Source organism: Triturus cristatus, chromosome 9 (assembly GCF_964204655.1).
Source record: "Triturus cristatus chromosome 9, aTriCri1.1, whole genome shotgun sequence".
Lineage (NCBI taxonomy): Eukaryota > Metazoa > Chordata > Amphibia > Caudata > Salamandridae > Triturus > Triturus cristatus.
Genome location: NC_140592.1, coordinates 233,953,767 through 233,972,780, shown reverse-complemented (window position 1 = coordinate 233,972,780; position 19,014 = coordinate 233,953,767). Strand labels below are relative to the sequence as shown.

Here is a 19,014-nt window from a genome sequence, read left to right as displayed (position 1 = left end):
CCCCTTTCATCTCAAAGATGCTCGAACAAATGTTCTTTTACCATCTTTACCTACCACTTTTGATAGCATAATCTATTTAACCTCCTACAGTGTGGCTTCAACACCCTCCTCACCACTGAGACATCTGACTGTCATGTGTCCAAATGTATTACCTCTCTCTGCCACAACTGCTTATTCACATACTCCTCTTGCTTGACTATTTGACAGCATTTGAGACTGTTGACTATGTAACATTATGTACAATTCTCACCTCACTTGGCATTACAATAATAAGCTGAGTCTCATCCTACCCATTTGATCGACCTTTTTTGATTCTCGGTGCTTTCCCTCTTACCAATCAGAGTGCCCCTCGATTTGGTTTTTGATCTTCAAATGATGTAGTGCACCCTTCAAATAAATTAATATAGAAAATACTGCACAAGTGTATAGTCCTTTCTGTAATATGGAGATTTTCCAGGGTACTAATTCTGTGTCCCTGACAGACGCATCATGTCTAATCTACTGATTTTCATATCAAGCCCAAACTTAAACTTGCTCTAATATCTTTCCCACGTGCTTTTTCAACATATACTTTCATTGTAATCTGTGATCAGTCAGCAGCAGCCTACTAACTATGCAATACTACGTTCTGCCTCTTGGGGATTCCAGTCCTGCAGCTCAGTAGATCCTTTGCACTACAGTTGTGTCCACAATGAGGTCAGAGGTATCACCTTCCTCTCTTCAAAACGGCCTTAAAACTACTTCTTTCTCTAGTGGAGAACCACAATGAGAGATGACCTTAGAACCATCGATTCAGACAGGCTTTGTCCATGATCCTAAAAATCACAAGGATTTCCATGGTCTGCTAACAGTGGGAGTGCTGGTGCTCCACGCTGCTTGGTCTGCGATGGAAAGTTGGCCTACCAAGCCACCTTGAGTCTGCAGATAGAGATAGATGAGGAGTGAAGGCCAGCTGAAAGAAGGTGGTCTAGTGTTGTGTCTAGGTCTAAATATATGTGTAGTATTAAGAGAAGTTAATAGCACTCTTGGTGTCTTTTCAGGTGCTTCAGGGCACAGCCCTGCCACTTGTGAGGTGGACACAAGGCTGTGATCCTTTGCCCGCACTCCTAATCATTTAACTTTGCAGTGTGCAAGGATACATGACTTTTGTGCTTTTATAAACTCTGCCAGTGTGCAGGACAGCCCTCATGGCTTTTGCTCTGAGCTCCTGATAACTGGACAGTGAGGAGGGGGCTAAGCAACAATCCTTCTACAGAGTTTTCTTTAAAGCCATAGAACCCGGTAGATGAATATCTGGATTGCACATGAGAGGGGCATAGTTTAACTATGATCCCCTTACATAGGCATAATCCATTTCATTTAGCAGATATACTGCACATGCCTCAGGGATCCAGTATATGTGCCAAATGGGGCTATCAGGGTGCACATCAATGTCTCCTTGAGGCCAATGAGTAGCCACACAGAGCAGCAGAGGCAGGACCTCCAGCACTGTCCCAGCTTCCTATAAGGCTGTGCTTCCAGTCCTATAAAGAACCTCGGAGAGGGTTTGAGGCGGGTCTTCCTCTTAAACCTGGCCCTGTTGCTCTCTTTGTCTCCTCGCTGGGAATCAAGGCTTGCTGGTTCCAATATCCAGCATGGGTTTCTGTCCTACTGCTTCCATGAAGCCTTTGAGTTGCCAGTAACTGAAGAAAGGTAATGAAAAACAAATAATATTGTTTTTCTGTGCATGTGTGGGTGAAAGAGTGTTTGTGAGTGATTGAGTGAGATTGAGTGAGAGTCTGAATGCTAATTTAGGGTGTTTGAGAGTGTCAATGAGAGTGAAAGAGTGTGAATCAATGAGTGACTGTGAGAGCAAGTATAAACAAGTGAAAGCGAGGGCAAGGGAGTGAGTAAAGCAGTGGGAGTGAGTTAGAAAAAATGAATGAGGGAGAGTGTGAGAGGGAGTGGAAGTGAGTCAGGAGTGCCCCTATAAATGATGGAGGAGGTGCAGTTGCACCGGGGCCAAGAGGCCTAAGGAGCTTACTGACACCTTTTTATTAAAGCAGAACACCTGTACCCCAGGAGTTCAAATCATAGCCCCTGTCCACCAATGGTTATGAGAGAGGGTCAATTATTGTGAAAGAGTATGTGTAAGAGTATTTGTGGGAGAGAGTGAGAATCAGTGAGGGTGAGTATAAGTGTACATTTGTATGTCAGTGACAGTAACTGGGATTGAGTATGAATCAGAATGAGTAAGTAAATGAGAGAGTGAATGAGACAGAGTGATGAGTGATAGTGAGTGTAAGTGAGTAAGACTGCCCTTATTAGCATCCTTCATGTTTGTGAGTCTGCTGCTGGTCATGACATTATCAAAATTATTCCTGACAGATAGGAACACCCAAGATAACCTGCTGTCCCTGGCATATTGAAGTATTCCTGGTGTAAAGCAGGGCACCCATTGAAAAATGTAGGCTTTGAGATACTGACTACAATCAGTCATACAGTGGTCACCTATGGCAATATGATGGTGCTGGCATACTGGAGGTGCTAGTTGGCAGCCATGGCACATTGAGGATGGGAGGTCTTTTTAGGGGGGAGCAAACCATGAAAAAATGCTGGCTGTGACAACAAAGGTAAGATACGGCAATAAGCAAAACCATTTACAGTAATACCGTTGAGTTGGTCATACAATGTTCACAAACGTGTATTATTTGCGAACGGTACATGATCATGAGTAAACACTGAAGGCTATCAATCCTCCAACAAAAGCCTGATACTTTGTAATGGTTCCCATACATTTACCATTCATAATTCTGGGGTTTGCAAGCACAGAGAAACACAATAGCAATTCTGTTGCAAATCAAACAGAGAACTAGGTCATCTCGGATTTTGGGGAGTGATTGGCACCACTTGTTTCATGCTCCAGAAGCACTAACGTTAGCAGGGCCCATGCAGGCCTGGGGCCTAAAATGTGTTTGGTAAACTGAAGAGAAACTCCAGCTTATTTTTCCATGTACTAACAGGTAGGCAACAGCCCACTCACTGCCAATGACACTCTGTGCATCTCTAAAGTAAAAAAATTCCAACAAACCAGGTTTGTAAATATTCTGGGGCTTATTTATGAGCCCTGTGCACTGCCAATGTGTCACTTTTTGTGATGCACCGGCGGCATGAAAAATGCGCTACGTTACGCCCTATTTCAGAATATGATGCAACTAAGTAGATGCGTCACTTTGTAAAGCCCTGCACTTCATTATACCTACCTCAGGTATAATGTATGCAGGGTGAGCATTCCCCTCGCAAAAAGCCTTGTAGAAGTGGTGCAGTGAAATGTTTCAGATTTCACTGCACCACTTATAGGATGCCACTGCATCAAAATCTTACGTCAAGACTGACGCAGGCGCATTTAACATGGGAATCGCCCATGTGTATTGACTCATTGATGGAGTTGCGTCACTTTTGTGACATACTCCAGCAATGCGTCATTAATGCACCTACAGGTACATCAGAAATACTGACGTATCTGTAACTCCTTGCGACATGGAGCGCCGTACAGTAAATATGGGACATCCATGGTGTCACAAGGAGGGCGCACAGAAAAGTGTTGCATCACTATTTTCACGCGGCGATGCAACACTTTTCATAAATGAGGCCCTCTGTTCTCAGAGTGGTTTACAGAAAAGGCACTGCTTGCCCTCTGTCTTTGCATTGCTCACTATAGCCTACTTTCAGTTTGCCAGACATACATTCTAGTCGACCTGCTGTGATGGGAAACGGTGTAGATCTCCATTATACAAGTATTCGGGACAAGGGAGCAAGAGAGCAGGAAAAGTGCCTCATGGCTCTTTTCTTGTTTTGCTCTGTGGTGCAATCATCCTGCTTCTTGCAATTGCTATTTTCTGCCAAGGGTAACACCAGTGACAGGTGCACTGCTGGTGTTTGCAAACATTCTCCTGAGGGCACATGTTCTAATGTTCATGATCATTAAAGCAAAACCTATGTATATACATTTTCACAAATATTTTCAAACATACATTAAAAATATGCACTTATCTGCCTTAGATCATTGGATTGACTGTACTTGGAGGGGTCAGCATGCGCTTCCCCTGACTATGTCGACTGCTCTTTTACCGTCAACCAGGGCCTTTGCATAGGGAGATAAGATGGGGCAGCCCCTCAAGACTACAGCGTGGGGAGAGTCTCACCATCTCATGGTACACTACAATTTGATTTGTAATTTGAGGGGCTCTACCGATCAGTGGTCTCCCAAACCGTTGCCAGCACCAAAAATACAGAGGAACCTGCAGGGATAAAGGAAAACATGGCAGCTGCAAACAGGGCCGGACTGGGAACGACAACCAGCCCTGGCAGGTTGCTGCTTTACCGGTCCTGGGAGGGGGGAGGGGGGATAACTGCAAAACACCGCTCCCGGGCCGATATTGCAGCACTGCTGCACAACCGGCCTGCTGTAAGAAACGCGGCCCGCTGCCACAAAACCAGCTCCCACCCCTCCGGCCCACCGAGGAAATGCCCGGTGTCTGCTACTGCCAGTCCGGCCCTGGCTGCAAAGCTAGTTGTGGACTTATACCTTCCCAAAACCATACACAAATGTACTCTGTGTCAGGTTTTCAGTTTTTAAAGTATTATTAAGTGTGATTTCCCCACTGTATTATGCTGTCTAGATAGGTTGTGTACCATCTTTATGTTCAGTGTTTTTGAATGTCTGTGTAATTCCTAAAAGTAACCTTCCAAATACATAGAGGAGCCACGTGCCCTCTTCTGCTGCTCAATTCAATATTTCTATTAAAATGCTTCTGGTTCGCATTACAACAAATTAAACAAATAGAACAATCCACGACACCGGCAATCGCGCAGGACATCTTACACTTAATTTTGGTTATCACCCTGGCCTCACCTTTATATATAGTCAGAAGTAGGCTGACACAATTTGAATTAAAAATGCTTGCAAACATTAGTTAGTATATTTTATTTGATACAATATAGACAGCAGTCTATGGCAATCATACTACTTTAATAGCGACACATAATAATTACATTTGTATTAGAGTATAGCAGACCATTGCTACTCTTAAGACCTTATGGGGATGCGTGTGACTCTACTCACACTATCAGCTTATTCACTAAATTGCGGTGACAACAGATATATTATTAGATGAGAACACCAGTTATCTTTGGTGTTTTGGGCTCCAATTACAACACGGATTTTTCGGGTACTATTCCTTCTAAAAGTCGACTAAAAATGTTAGGAGTAATGTTATTTCTTTCCCCTTTTATTTGAATTCAACCTAAACGCTGTTTCACTGAGTACAGCTTTGTCAATGGTCAACAACAGAATTTCATACCATTTGAAATCTCACAATCACTTTGTTGTACAAGTTGCGATTCACCAGATTAGATGATCAAAGAAAAAAGCTGCGGCATCTGCAAAAGCTCGCACATCTTTTGCACCTTTGTTTATACTGTTTTACTTCTACATCAATCAACCTTGGGGTGCAGTTTGCAATGGTTTGCACCCACACACTTGTACATGGCCATTGCTATTATAATTTACAGACTTGATTTGTTTCAACAGAAGCTCCACATCTTGTTCTCCACAAGAATGCCACCTTCCTGCAGGTACTCAAAGAAAGATGCACATGTTCCCATAACCTTTCTAATGGAATTCTGTTTTCCCTTTTTGGTTACACCCTACAAACATAGACCTTGATGAGTGCCTCTCAGGCACTCACACCTGTTCCAGTCAAGAGCTATGTGTGAACACCTTGGGATCATTTGACTGTGTCAACAAGGGAGTGAACTGCGCAGAGGGCTTTATATACAACGACATCTATAGCCGTTGTGTCGGTAAGACAATCACTTTCCGCCATGCACGACAGCGCCGCACTCCATCATGCTACGCAATTCAACCAGCTGTGCTAAAGGGCTCTCAGAGCATTTCTGCTACAACATCGCTTTGCCACTGTCAGTCTCTTAGATACATATACGCTTCGTTTTCTCCATTGGCATTAACCCCCAGCTCACTGATCATAATATGTAGCCAATCAATTTGCATTGTTTAGGTTGAAGATTGTAACAGTTGCAGCAAGGAGCGGATTCTAGAAGGTGTGGTCTTAAGTAAAATAGATTCCATAAAAGCCATAACAGCACAGTTTTTAGGAGTTTACTCATCTAAGAGCAAACCTTACAACTCACACGGTACCACCATGTGACATACGATATCCCTTTGAGAAGCCAATATCACACGGTGGCAGGGAAAACACGCTAAATACCACTGCACATTGTGGCGTTCAAGTTCGTTTTGCGAGGCGTTGTACTGCTGACATTCATTAAGCTTTTTTTTTAGACTTTGGAGGAGGGGTCTTGGGGGCTAAAGTCCCTGTTAGGTAGTCTCGGCAAGAGGCTTCGCCCCCTCCAAGGCCTCACCCCCTCCTCACACGGTGAGATTTTTGTTCAGGTTGGCAGGTATGTAAGAGCGCCATTCGACACACCTCTGCAGAACATGAGAATGGAATTTGTTCCATTCGGTTGAACAGCTTCACAGCTATACTCTATATGTGCCCTATAGCATAAAGCTACATTATGCGGTCCAAGTGGTTGATGATGCAAGGGCAAATGGCTGGATCTCATTTGGCTTTGTTTAATCTTCTGTGACTGACGTATGTTTCTTGACAGAGCTACAAGCCATGGTACTTGTACTGCAGGAAGTTGAAGCTCACACTGTGTACTTACGCATCAGGATATTTGCTAAATTGTGGGGTTTTTTACACATATTTTGGGAAGGTAAAAAATTCCGAAATGTTGCTTTATTATAATTTTCTGATAATTTACAACTGAATATATATAGAGGTGCCTTTCTTGCTCCCTTGCAAATCATAAGCATGCCATGTTGATTTCATTGTGTAATTATGTCGCTTCTGAGTGTGTGTCAGTGGAGCACAAATACTGAATTTTCACCTACTCCTAATCTGTTAGAAATTTCATTTGATCAGCTGCAAATGGTTGCGGCTACGTTTGGCTACTGACATATGAGAGTTTGTACATAGTATTAACTTGCCGGGATAAGTTAATATTTTAATTCAGTTGCATCCTGGAATTGATTATTGGTTTGTTATCTCAGTTTATTTAATTCATAGATTTTATTTTGTTTTCTGCTGGATCTACATAACCTAATGGCCAGAAAAACTCAGATGCTGATCCTGTAGAAACCATTTGCAATAGGTCAAGTGAAATTTCTACAATAATAGCCTTCATTTCTGAACATTCATGTAAAAGATTTGGTTGCTTATTCTGCAACTGTTTCTATGTTTACTTTTCCAAGGCATGAGTTACACACAAGTGGATCATTCATTTGTTCACGCTGGCTACTTTCAGTCTCCTCTACCCCTCCAACATAAAAAGTTGTATGTTACTGTGTAAGAAATACTCACCGTAGAATATTATGAATTCTGCTTTCATTGTTTAGACTCATTTTTGTGAATGGTGTAGAAAGATATTTAATTGAAGTGTAAACCCACTGTTGTTGCAACAATAAATGTATAACACTGTCAGTTGTCAAAGAAGGAGACACAATGGATCAGTGACTAAATATCGAGGGACAGAATATCGACTGCCCAGAATATCGAAGTCAAAATATCGAGGGACAGAATACCGAGTCCCTATCAACAAACAGGTAAGGACTAAAATATCGAGTACAACATATCGTTGTTAAAAATATAGGTAACTAAAATATCGATTTTTAAAATAATATATTAAAACTAATATAAAAGTAATTAAATAATAAACACAATTAAATAAAACATAGTTAAAATAATGTAAAAAAGCTTAAAATGTAAAAATAATAAATGTAATGTAAAAAAAGTAATTATTTTTTGCCATATATATATTAACTTGATAATATTAAAAAATAATTAATATTCTTAATGATAACATATTTAAAACATTATTACAAATATAATTATATATATATGTAAATAAACATATTACATACATGTAAAAATAAGTAATATACAATAATTTGAATAATATTAATATTTTGTATGCAAATTAATATTTTACACAACATTAAATGGAACAATAATAAAAATGTTGCATAGCGTAGTGAATAAAAATAGTATTCACACTACAACAAGTGCAAAAGTATAGAATATGTTGCATAGCGGGTGGGTACAAATTACTATTCCCACTCCTACGAGTGGAACAGAAGGGAAAGTGTTGGATAGCGGGAGAATAAAAATTACTATTCCCACTCTAGTGAGTGAAACAGTAGACTTAGGGCCGATTCCGGTCGGAAGGGCTCCGACCGATGGTCGGAGCCCTTCTGACCGATTCGGATCATGTCGGCAGGATTCCTTTTCGACCGAGCCATTCCGATGGGCTCAGTCAGAAAGGAGATCCTGTCCGCCGTCCGGAAATCTCCCCATACTCCCCCGGCCGCCTCTTTGCGACCACGGGAGTACAATGGCAGTTTTTCACTGCCTTTTCGTGGCGGTTTTTCCGGCACGAAAAGGCAGTCCGAAACTGTCTTTGGGGGCCCCCAGTAGGGCCCTCATGGGTGCGAGGCTGCCTATGGGTGCGAGGCTGCCTATGGATTCCTGCATCCGGTGGCAGGCACCTTGGGGTGCCGCCCACAGGGTGCAGGGATGAACTGCACCCCTGCTTTCAAGGATGCAGGCATGCATTCTGCTCGGAATGCATGCCTGCATTGACTTGTATATGAGTGCAACCGAACCCTGTTCGGTCGCATCGTACTAGCAGGGCCATAACTGACGACAGCAGGTCAGTCGGTTACGGCTCCTGACTGATGTCGGACGGACCTGAGTCCGTCCGACATCGGAATCGGCCCAAAAGTGTAGGATAGCGGGTGGGTAAAAATTACTATTCCCACTCCAATGAGTAGAACAGTAGGGAAAGTGTTGGATAGCAGGAGAATAAAAATTACTATTCCCACTCCAGTGAGTGAAACAGCAGACAAAGTGTTGGATAGCGTGTGGGTAAAAATTACTATTCCCACTCCAGTAAGTGGAACAGTAGGGAAAGTGTTGGATAGCGGGAGGGCAAAAATGACTATTCCCACTCCAGTGAGTGGAACAGTAGGGAAAGTGTTGGATAGCGAGAGGATAAAAATTACTATTCCCACTCCAATGAGTGGAACAGTAGGGGAAGTGTTGGATAGCGAGAGGATAAAAATTACTATTCACACTCCAATGACTGGAACAGTAGGGAAAGTGTTGGATAGCGGGAGAATAAAAATTACTATTCCCCCTCCAGTGAGTGTAACAGTAGAGAAAGTGTTGGATAGCAGGTGGGTAAAAATTACTATTCCCACTCCAGTGAGTGGAACAGTAGGGAAAGTGTTGGACAGCGGGAGGGTAAAAATTACTATTCCCACTCCACGGAGTGGAACAGTAGGGAAAGTGTTGGATAGCGGGTGGGTAATAACTACTATTCCCACTCCTACAAGTAGAACAGTAGGGAAAGTGTTGGATAGTGGGAGAATAAAAATTACTATTCCCACTCCAGTGAGTGGAATAGTAGGGAAAGTGTTGGATAGCGGGAGAATAAAAATTACTATTCCCACTCCAGTGAATGGAATAGTAGGGAAAGTGTTGGATAGCGGGATGGTAAAAATTACTATTCCCACTCCAATGAGTGGAACAGTAGGGAAAGTGTTGGATAGAGGGAGGATAAAATTTACTATTCCCACTCCAGTGAGTGAAACAGTAGGGAAAGTGTTGGATAGCGGGAGGGTAAAAATGACCATTCCCACTCCTACGAGTGGACCATTAGGGAAAGTGTTGGATAGCGTAGAGGAATAGTTTTGTAGACCCAGTCCTACAATTTAATTAAAAATTTAAATTTAATTTACCTCCCACTATTTTCCACTATAAACGTCACCTCCAATAGTCTAAAATATTAATAAATTAACATAATTAACATTTAATTAGTTAGCTAATCACAATTAACAAAAAAATAATAACAATGATATCTAAATTAATTAACACAATTAACAGTATAAAATAAATTTGATTAAACACAGATGTATGGTAGATTCAGTAAACAATTCATTGTAGATGAGAGAGCTGACGGTGTTTTGGGTAAACCTGCTCAGAATAAAGAGGCAACACCACACTACATCTAATAAGGAAATTGCAGTTTTTCTGGAGACTATTCTAGGGCCGTAGACAAGTAGTTGTACTGTGTTTATCCTCATGAAGCCTGGGAAATGACTAACCCATGTATCTCACCAAGCATAATCATAACAAACAGAAAGGTTATAGGGGGTCCAAGGGATTTTATAGACTCATTCCGTATTAAATCCCCTAGTCTATATAGTCAAACAACACAAATAATCTGAGGTCTTAATATATCAACAACTAATTAGAGAAAGGAAGAAAAAAGACCTGAACAGATTTGTCATCAAGAGTATACCACAAGAAAAAATGTAGATAAGATTATGGAGTGAAGAAACCCTTGTCAGTGATTGGATTCCCGTCACTCACCAACGTGATCATTATCATCATTTGGATATCCATCCAACCTTCCCTTGACCCTCTTGATCATAGAGGGATCATGGGTGGTTATTGTTCACAAGGGAGTCTTATAGAAAAGACAAAAAGACCAAGAGAAATAATGAGCTCTTAAGAAACTTAGAAAACTTCATAAGGAATCCCCAAATCAATGTGAGAATGATGAGTGCAGTGCAATTGTGTGTGTGTGAATTAAAAGAGAATTTGCGAAAGAAAAAACTATTTATTGAGACATCTATTGCAATTCTCATTAAAAACAGTGCAAAATGAGTAGTTGTAAAAAATCATGCTTAAATAACGGTCGACATGTTTCACCCTACCGGACAAATGATCCGCGGCTTTCTTCAGGACCTGTCTGTTTAATACTATTGCTACTGCAAAACCAAAATATTATCATAAATGTGAAGCGTGAAAAAAGAAGAAACAATAAACATAAAGGTTGGAATTAATACAACCTCTGGTGTCTTTTACTGATCCTACCGTATCAGCAAGATGTGTAGGACATCACCTCGCCTGGTACCAACTCAGGTCAATAGAGGCCTCACCAAGCATAGACATAACTTTTGAAAATGTACCTTAGTCCCAACTGATCACATCAAGAGCAGGTGTGGCATGCAACCGTACACATGCTACTTATGTCATAAAACGTATTCAAAAAACATTTTGCTGCCTACACTCATCATCATCAATACTTTATTGGGTTTAAAACAACCATAAAAGCATACAAATAAAACATTATAAACATCCATTAATTAATTAATTGACTGGAATATATACAGAGAATTCATCATAAAATACATATTGCAATAAAAAGCTATGATGCAGATTTAAAACAATGACCCTAATACTAAAAGATTCCATTAATAAAAAAACGAGATCTAATAAAACTCATCATTATTTCCCAACTAATTTCCTATATTTAATAACGTGAGCAAGAAATATATATAACGTAATACACATTTGATCTGTCTGGAGCAATTGCATGTGCTCTAAAGCCTTTTTGCACATCCTGACTTTAAAAATTCTGAAAAACGGCTTTAAAAAACGATTTCTTTGTTCTTTATAAAGCTCACAAAAAAGAACATATGCATTTGGGGTTGGGGAGTAACTGCATTACATTGGCATAACTCCAGATCCCTCTCAGAAAAAAACATTAGAGGGGTAGGACATGAGAAAATGGGCCAAGCCTAATCTTAACCTCAACAAAAGAAATCTTTGGTGGCTAGGCACTCTCAACAGATATGGTTCGATGTCGGGCCTGGTGCACAATGGTAAGGAGATCAGCAACCCTACTCTTCTTCCACTCACCCTCCCATGTCTGCTCCACTGTATGCTCCAGTAGTTAATTTTCCACAAATAACCTGGCCTGACCATCAGTAGATATAGAATTGAAAAATAGCTCTATTCTTCCAATTGTGTGAAGTTGTTTTTTACATAGGTCATTCACCTAATCTTATGAGCTTTAGAAAGTAGTAAACAATAATTTATTATAGACTGTGTTAATACCGCCTCAGGTCTTGACCAAATGGAGAGCACACTCTCACTTGAAGAAATATCAGCACTCACGTCATGCACACAGTACCAGAAAATTAAGCACAATTCACAAATGCATACTCTGATAAAGCACCACAGAGCTCCACAGCACCACAGAACAAACAAAGAACAATAGCACTAATTCTATGGTTAGAGGCAGCACAGAGGTGAAGGTCTACGATGTGTCCTCATAAGTAAGACACTAACTTGCAGAGCATGCTCAGAAATAGCTGTTCCTGATGGGCATGTTCTGTGCTGTAGCAGTGTGCTGCCTCAGAGCATGTGGTGATGATTAATACTCTGAATTCATCATTCTATACAATTTTGCTAGATAATGCACATTTGAGTTGTATGATGCATCACTTCTCAGTACGCCCTCCTTGCGACATGATGGATGCATCATATTTACTGTATGACGCATTGTGTCGCAAGGAGTTACAGATACGTCAGTTTTTCTGACGTATCTGTAGACACAAAGGGACGCATTGCTGGAGTGTGTATCAAAAGTGACGCATCAATCCCAGCAATGTCTCCTTCCACATGGGGCAAGACAATGTGAAAGGTCCTTAGGCAGGCAAAAGATATTGATGCATTTTCGTCCTAGAAGTGGTGCAGTGAAATCTCATAGATTTCACTGCGTCACTTCTACGAGGCTTACTTGCATGGGAACGCACCCACCTGCATACATTATACCTGATGCAGGTATAATGTAGCGCAGGGGTTTACAAAGTGACGCATCTGCTTAGATGCGTCAATTTGTAAATGGCAGAATTTACAACTCCGAGGAAGTCAGAAAAGATCACCTTGCAGTGTTAAAACATGTTACTTCTATGGACCGTTATCACACAACAGCATAATATTATGCAGGAGTACATTCCTCCCAGAGCATCAATGTGTGCTCAGCCTTGAAGGTTTGTGAATGCCAACAAATATGCCATTACATGACCATTCACTAACTCCTCTCTGAATGTTTTCCACATTGAAATTAGTTGGAGAATTACTCCTGACAAGGGCAGGAGTAAATCCCTTTCCGGGGTGGGAAGAATACAAAACCCAAAACTTTGTGGGGAGGGAGAGGAAAATATGTATATTTTTCTAATAGTGCCAGTGTGAAAAGGCACTGGTTTTTGACGGTTTTCACCTGTCCTCCGTGTACAATTGCGCTTTTTAAAATGGCAGCCATTATGCAAAAACACAATCCACAAAACGTACTTGAAGTCTATCAAGAAGCTGCGATTTGTACAGATTTCCAAGCGTAGCCTTGGAACGTGTTGTGACTTCATAAAAAGTGTTTTATTCTGCCTACACAGGAGTGAAAAGCTCAACAAATAGTTTTACTTTTTTTGTATATTGGTCCCTGAGTTCCTGAGTCACCAGTTACTTTACCACACTACCACCTGCTATCCATGGTAGCCTCCACGCAACTACTCCATTCTTCTTTTTAACCTCAACTTATTGATTCTGTTTCCAGGTGGTAGCCAATCCTTAGTTATAGTTAGAATTCCCAAAGATAGGCATACCACAGATTTTTGACAGGTAATAACTTGGTCACCGTTTGTTGAATCCCCACAAAACTTTACAGACCTATTCTTTTTTCAAGATTGGCTAATGATGCAAGATATAATGGTGATTAGTTAAGGGGTGCACAGAAAAAATGGGGAGGGAGGTGTCCCAAAACACATTTTTCCACAATGTCTTTTTTGGAGTAGACTTTCTAAATAGATGTAGCAACAAAGAGGCTGAACGGATTTACATTAATTTTGGCAAGGATATAGATTATGGTGTGGAAAGGGTCCATTTTGTTAGTTGATCTGCATTTGTTCAGTTGTTTTGAAATAAAAGACAAAATCTTAGGCCACAGGATATAGCTGTACCATCGCAGTTTACCGCGGTACATAGCGATGAACAAACACAATATTATTGGTTATTCAAAGCTCTTGGAAAATGAACAGGTCATCATAATGTTTAGACCACACTTTATCTTTGCTCTGTGTTTTTGCGTTAAATATATCTTACTACCCTTTTTTTAATGTAGAGGAAGAACTGAGGCAATTTAGCAAAGACTTTAGAGTTAGGGGAAAGTGTTGTTATTGATTTATATATTTTTTAAAATGTTTACGATGTACTACAGTACTATCACAAAGTTATTTTGCGGTACCTATTTAAATGATATAAACAATTCTATGGCAGAATACAATTAGACATAATATAGGATGTGTTTTATTAACAAACATATTTATATTTGTATGTCAAGCCAAGTTTTCAGGTTTGAAATGAAAACAAAGTTTCGATAGGTTGCAAAATGAACATCATCAAGAGGTTATAGTGTTGCATAGGCATATTTTACATTTGAATGAAAATGGATGACATTTTGTGGTTGTGAAGGAATGTTGACACTGTATGGTTCAAATCCTTTCGAGTCTTTTCAAAATTAGCAGCATTAACAGTAGACCATTTCCACTTTTCTCTCTGACAAATATATAAGAACACAAAACGTGTGTTCGGAAACATAGACATTAAGATAGAAAATGTCTCCGTCATTTCACTTTCCGATCTCATTCCAGTTAAATGTCCTATATCTTTACTACCACAGTGGATAACCATAAAGTGGGGATGGTCACGAAAAGATAGAATTCACTTGTTTCTTTTGATTTACTTGTCGGATCAGGAGAAAGATGACAAGACCACAGGCGATGGGCAGTAGAAAGGAAGGAAATCATCCAAAAAGACTGGAGAATAAAGAGTGGAAAAAAATAATGGTATCAGTCCAACTACTGTTTTTAATCCCTTCACTAGACCAAATCCATTGCCCTTAAAAGATGCATAATACCAGTTGTTGTTGACAAATTTAAAATCATATGCACAATATCAGTAAAGTGAGTTGGGTATTGTGTTTGCGATGGCCTCTCAATCTCTAAAGCAGTTCTGGCTGTCTACAAATTGTTAATATTTCGTGAAAACGCCCTGCCTCGCATATCACTACTAGACCAAGGGACATTTTTTATTACATGTTGAGATTTTAGGTACAGGGTTCTTCCACATCACAACCTTTTTTGAAACCGTAATCAAGTCTAATTGACCTGATTTTAAACAACAACAAGTAACATTAGTTAGTATCAAATAGGAACCATTGTACAGTAGTTAATGGTGCGTGGGTATGGATGTAATAGAAGTAAGTGATAAAATATAGCTTAACCCTGGAATCAAAGTACTACACATTACATGTAAGGAAATGGTGTCACACATAAGGGAGTGACCTAAGCGGTTTCTGCAGCTGCACGTGCTCATAAACACAGGGTTATCTTTGCAAACACATGTAAGAAAAGGAAACTTCCATGAATGGAACAGATGTGAATTGTTTCGTACCAGCCTAAAGATATATATTTCTGATAGTCATGAAAATACAAATTTGTGAGTGGTTGAGAAATAATGATGTGTATTAACCATGTAACAGGTAGATGGACACAAACTGAAAAGGGTGCTTCTTCCACTTGCTTGATACTGAGCACATTTTATGTGGATTCTTTGTTAGCTGTTATTTTTTGTGTTAAGGCTAAATTATAAGGCTCAAAAAAGGCTGTTTTGTTCAAAAGTTGCCAAGGCACAAAACATCCTGATCTGAGTGTTTGTAAAACCCAATTTAGTTGTATAATAGCTCTTAATTGAGCTTGACCATGTTGTAACAGACCCAAGTCTCCCTTGAGGAAGCAGAGGTCAGGATGTGGATTAGTGAGTACACTCTCTTAGAGATCGTATGAATGCCATTGTCAATAACTTTAAAAACTGTTTGTATGTTTTCTTGATCTATTTGCCTAATTCTCTCTGCAGCTTCTTTTTCTGAGTATGTATTCCATCCATTATAAATGGCATGTATTCCTGTCACTATGAATCATTTGTTTTAAGTGGGACTTGGACCCAGAAGGAAATAAAAAAAATCCATGTTTTATTTATTTGAAGATAAATGTTCTTTTACAGCCACAATACTGGAATGTGTTAACCAGCATTGGCACAGCTTGCCCACTCTGTGTGTGGTGACTATTACAAGTGTATGAGTGATTAGCTTTAGGGCCAGGGGTGTTGGAAGAAAACAATGCACGTAGGTGTCTGAATCATAAGGCATAAGGGTAAACCTTCAGCTGAGAACTGAGATTCATTTTAGATCATATCATTTCATCAGCATGAGAAATGTTTATTAGTAACTGACAATTATCAAACAGGGTCAAATCAACCGTATAGAAGATTTGTTAAGGTCTGCTGGAAGGTTTTGTTCAGAAATATTATTTCTTTAGGCATAATGTACTCCCAAAATAAGGCTTCTTTGTCTTGAATTTTTCAAATCTCATATCCTTGAATAGCAAGTTTCTGACTGAATTCATTTGAATAGATCAGTCTGTTAGTGGTAATTAGATTTTTTTTAAAGTTATTGAGGAGTTTGTGAAAAATAGAAAGCTGGGAAGAAAGGAAACTTCTTCAAGACATTTGGGTGACTATTAGTAGGTGAAGCTTCAAAATGCTCCTATTGTGTGTAGTTGTATATTTCCCTGGGTTAGCTGGTTCTATGTATGTAAAAGTGTGCTTAGTGATCATAGCAATACACGTTCTTATAATTAATCAAATTCAAATAAGGATCTTCATTATTCAAAGTGGAATATGTGATAAATCAGACATAATTCATTTTACAGTCTCTGTATCCTAGTCATCTAAAATAGAACCAGGAATTATTACATCATTCATTTAAACATTTAAGACATAAGGTACCTGCAATGTCTAAGTGGGTCCCATAATTTGATAAGGGGCCTTTTCCCCAGCTATACCCTCGGGCACAGGTTAAGCTGTGATGTTTGCAGTGCAGAAATCTCATCGAGCTTTGTGAGATGAAAGATGTGTTGTAGTTCACAAAGCACAGGTTGTGCAATTGTTCTTTCAGGAACTTAATGTCCATTCAGTAAGAGTTGAAATGTGATTATCGTTGATAGCCATAAGATGAAAAGAAACACTCCTTGAGAGGTCCAAGCAAAGGACCAAGATGGAATTAAATATCTGTCACAAAGCAAATATAAGCAAGAAGCAGCCTATGGTGTAGAGTGACTTTGGAGCCTGGTAAAAAATCTTCTGTGCAAAGTTCAGAGTCATTCTCATAAATCATTGTTTCTCCAAAAGGCATCATTTCAATTTGTGTGGGCTAAGGGGGTACTTCATAATAAATCATGGAGTTGCATGAAACATTTACAATTTTGCAAAGATGCAGCATCGGATTAATTTGCGAAATTGATTGCTCTGTATAAGGTTGGAGAGATAGTGTGCTCAATTATCCTAAACTGGGATCTCAAACTAGTGATGTTACTTCTCCCATGAAGGGGTACTTTATTGAGAGTAGGTAGAGACTGTGAGGTTTAAAATATGGATCCTTCTTTGTGTCTGTGATTTGTCTGTTGTGCAAAATCAGCCACCTAGTGCTTTTTCATGTATATCATATGCACCTGTCTGTTTCGGCTTGAACCTGGCAAAGGAGGCAGTTTATTTGCCGTTTTGACCAAGGACTGTAATGGATGGTCTGTAGAACAGTTCAAAAGCTTGTTTGTCATGGATCTTTTGTCGAACTAGATTCTTTACTTTAGTGACCTACCCTTCTCTTAACTTGTGATGGCTTCAGAATGATTCATATTAGGCAGCTTAGCTTTGACCTCTTAGATACTGTGTACGACATTCAAACATTTCCCAGGTCAAACATTTCTTCATCCCCACCTTCCCAAGATTATCTAGGCCAGGCACTTACATAGGAACCCCAAAAAGAGAACATTGTATGGTTTCCACCAATACTCATCTAAGCAAGTTATTGAATGCTCTCTGAACTCAATACAGATTATGGTGCCAACTAAAACCTGAACTTAGTACCATAGCAGTCAAGGCTTCTTTAATCATGCCAACAGCAGGCTCAACTAACCTGTTGGACATATTTCTAAACGGATTGCTGAATTGCAGAAAAATTACCGGATCAAACACAGTATCTCTGTGAGCCTTGGAGGCAAATGCGGAACCATTATTTGAGTGAAAAAAATGTACTCCTCCCATCGCTACCAGACACTGCAAATCATTTACAACTGCTGAAGCATTTGCATTTCTGTGTTGCCACATCCATAGGAATCGAGAACATGAATCAATGGCTGCTAATATATACTTGTATTGGTTAATAGAATTTATTAGACTCTTGTTACAAATTTGCTGTGGCCAGATGTATTGATGTTAACCATCCAGTTTTTAGGACGAGGATGCAATAGATCTGGGGAGATTAATAGGTTTGTGTAATGACTTTGTTCAAGTATGAAACAGTGTGGGAGACTAATTGTGAAGCATCTGCAGTAAATTCATGTGCTCCTTACCAGACTGTTAATGATAGATTTAGCTTCATGGAAGGGTAGATGAACTGGAAATATTTCTGATATTGAGGATATCTAGTCACTCTGGCAGTGGCAGAGATGGTCGATTAATACATCAAGATTCTTGGTGTTGGAGGAGGAATCTAGAATATCCAGAGGATAGAATAAGGACACGTATGGTCATAGAGGCAGCAGCAAGTAGACAGTCTCAGTTTTAAAGATGTTAAACATGAATTTTGAGTGTCTGTCAAATAGTATGACATTTAAATCTGGAAGTTAGAAAAGGTGGAGAAGCAGAAGGGAAGCTTAAGGAAGAAATGTTGATACCATGGAAGGTGGCAGAAAGAGAACTGTGGTCCCTTGCCTATTTCTTTTGACATGACTGCTGGTATTGAGACTCTGCACATTGACATCACTAACAAGCTTCTCGGTGCATGTGTTTACTTTTAAATATAAAACTGAAAAGTTTACCATATGCGTTGCTACTGATTTTATATATGTGCATCGTATTTCATTTCTCAGCTACAGATACTTAACCTGCCTATTTCTATGCACAGGGCATCTGGGCAGCAAAGCCA

The 19,014-nt window shown here is 39.8% G+C and overlaps 1 protein-coding gene across 2 annotated transcripts in view; it reads left to right on the top strand.

The window, feature by feature from the left end:
* The window catches only part of FBLN2 (fibulin 2), a 630,642-nt gene that overhangs the window by 486,076 nt on the left and 125,552 nt on the right, over positions 1-19,014 (top strand). The window contains exon 10 of one of the 2 annotated variants that reach the window (XM_085624812.1): positions 5,701-5,844. The exons of the other annotated variant lie outside the window; for it this stretch is intronic. Coding sequence (XP_085480938.1) covers positions 5,701-5,844 — 144 coding nt within the window. The remainder of the gene's footprint in view (positions 1-5,700; positions 5,845-19,014) is intronic. 2 annotated transcript variants of the gene reach the window in all.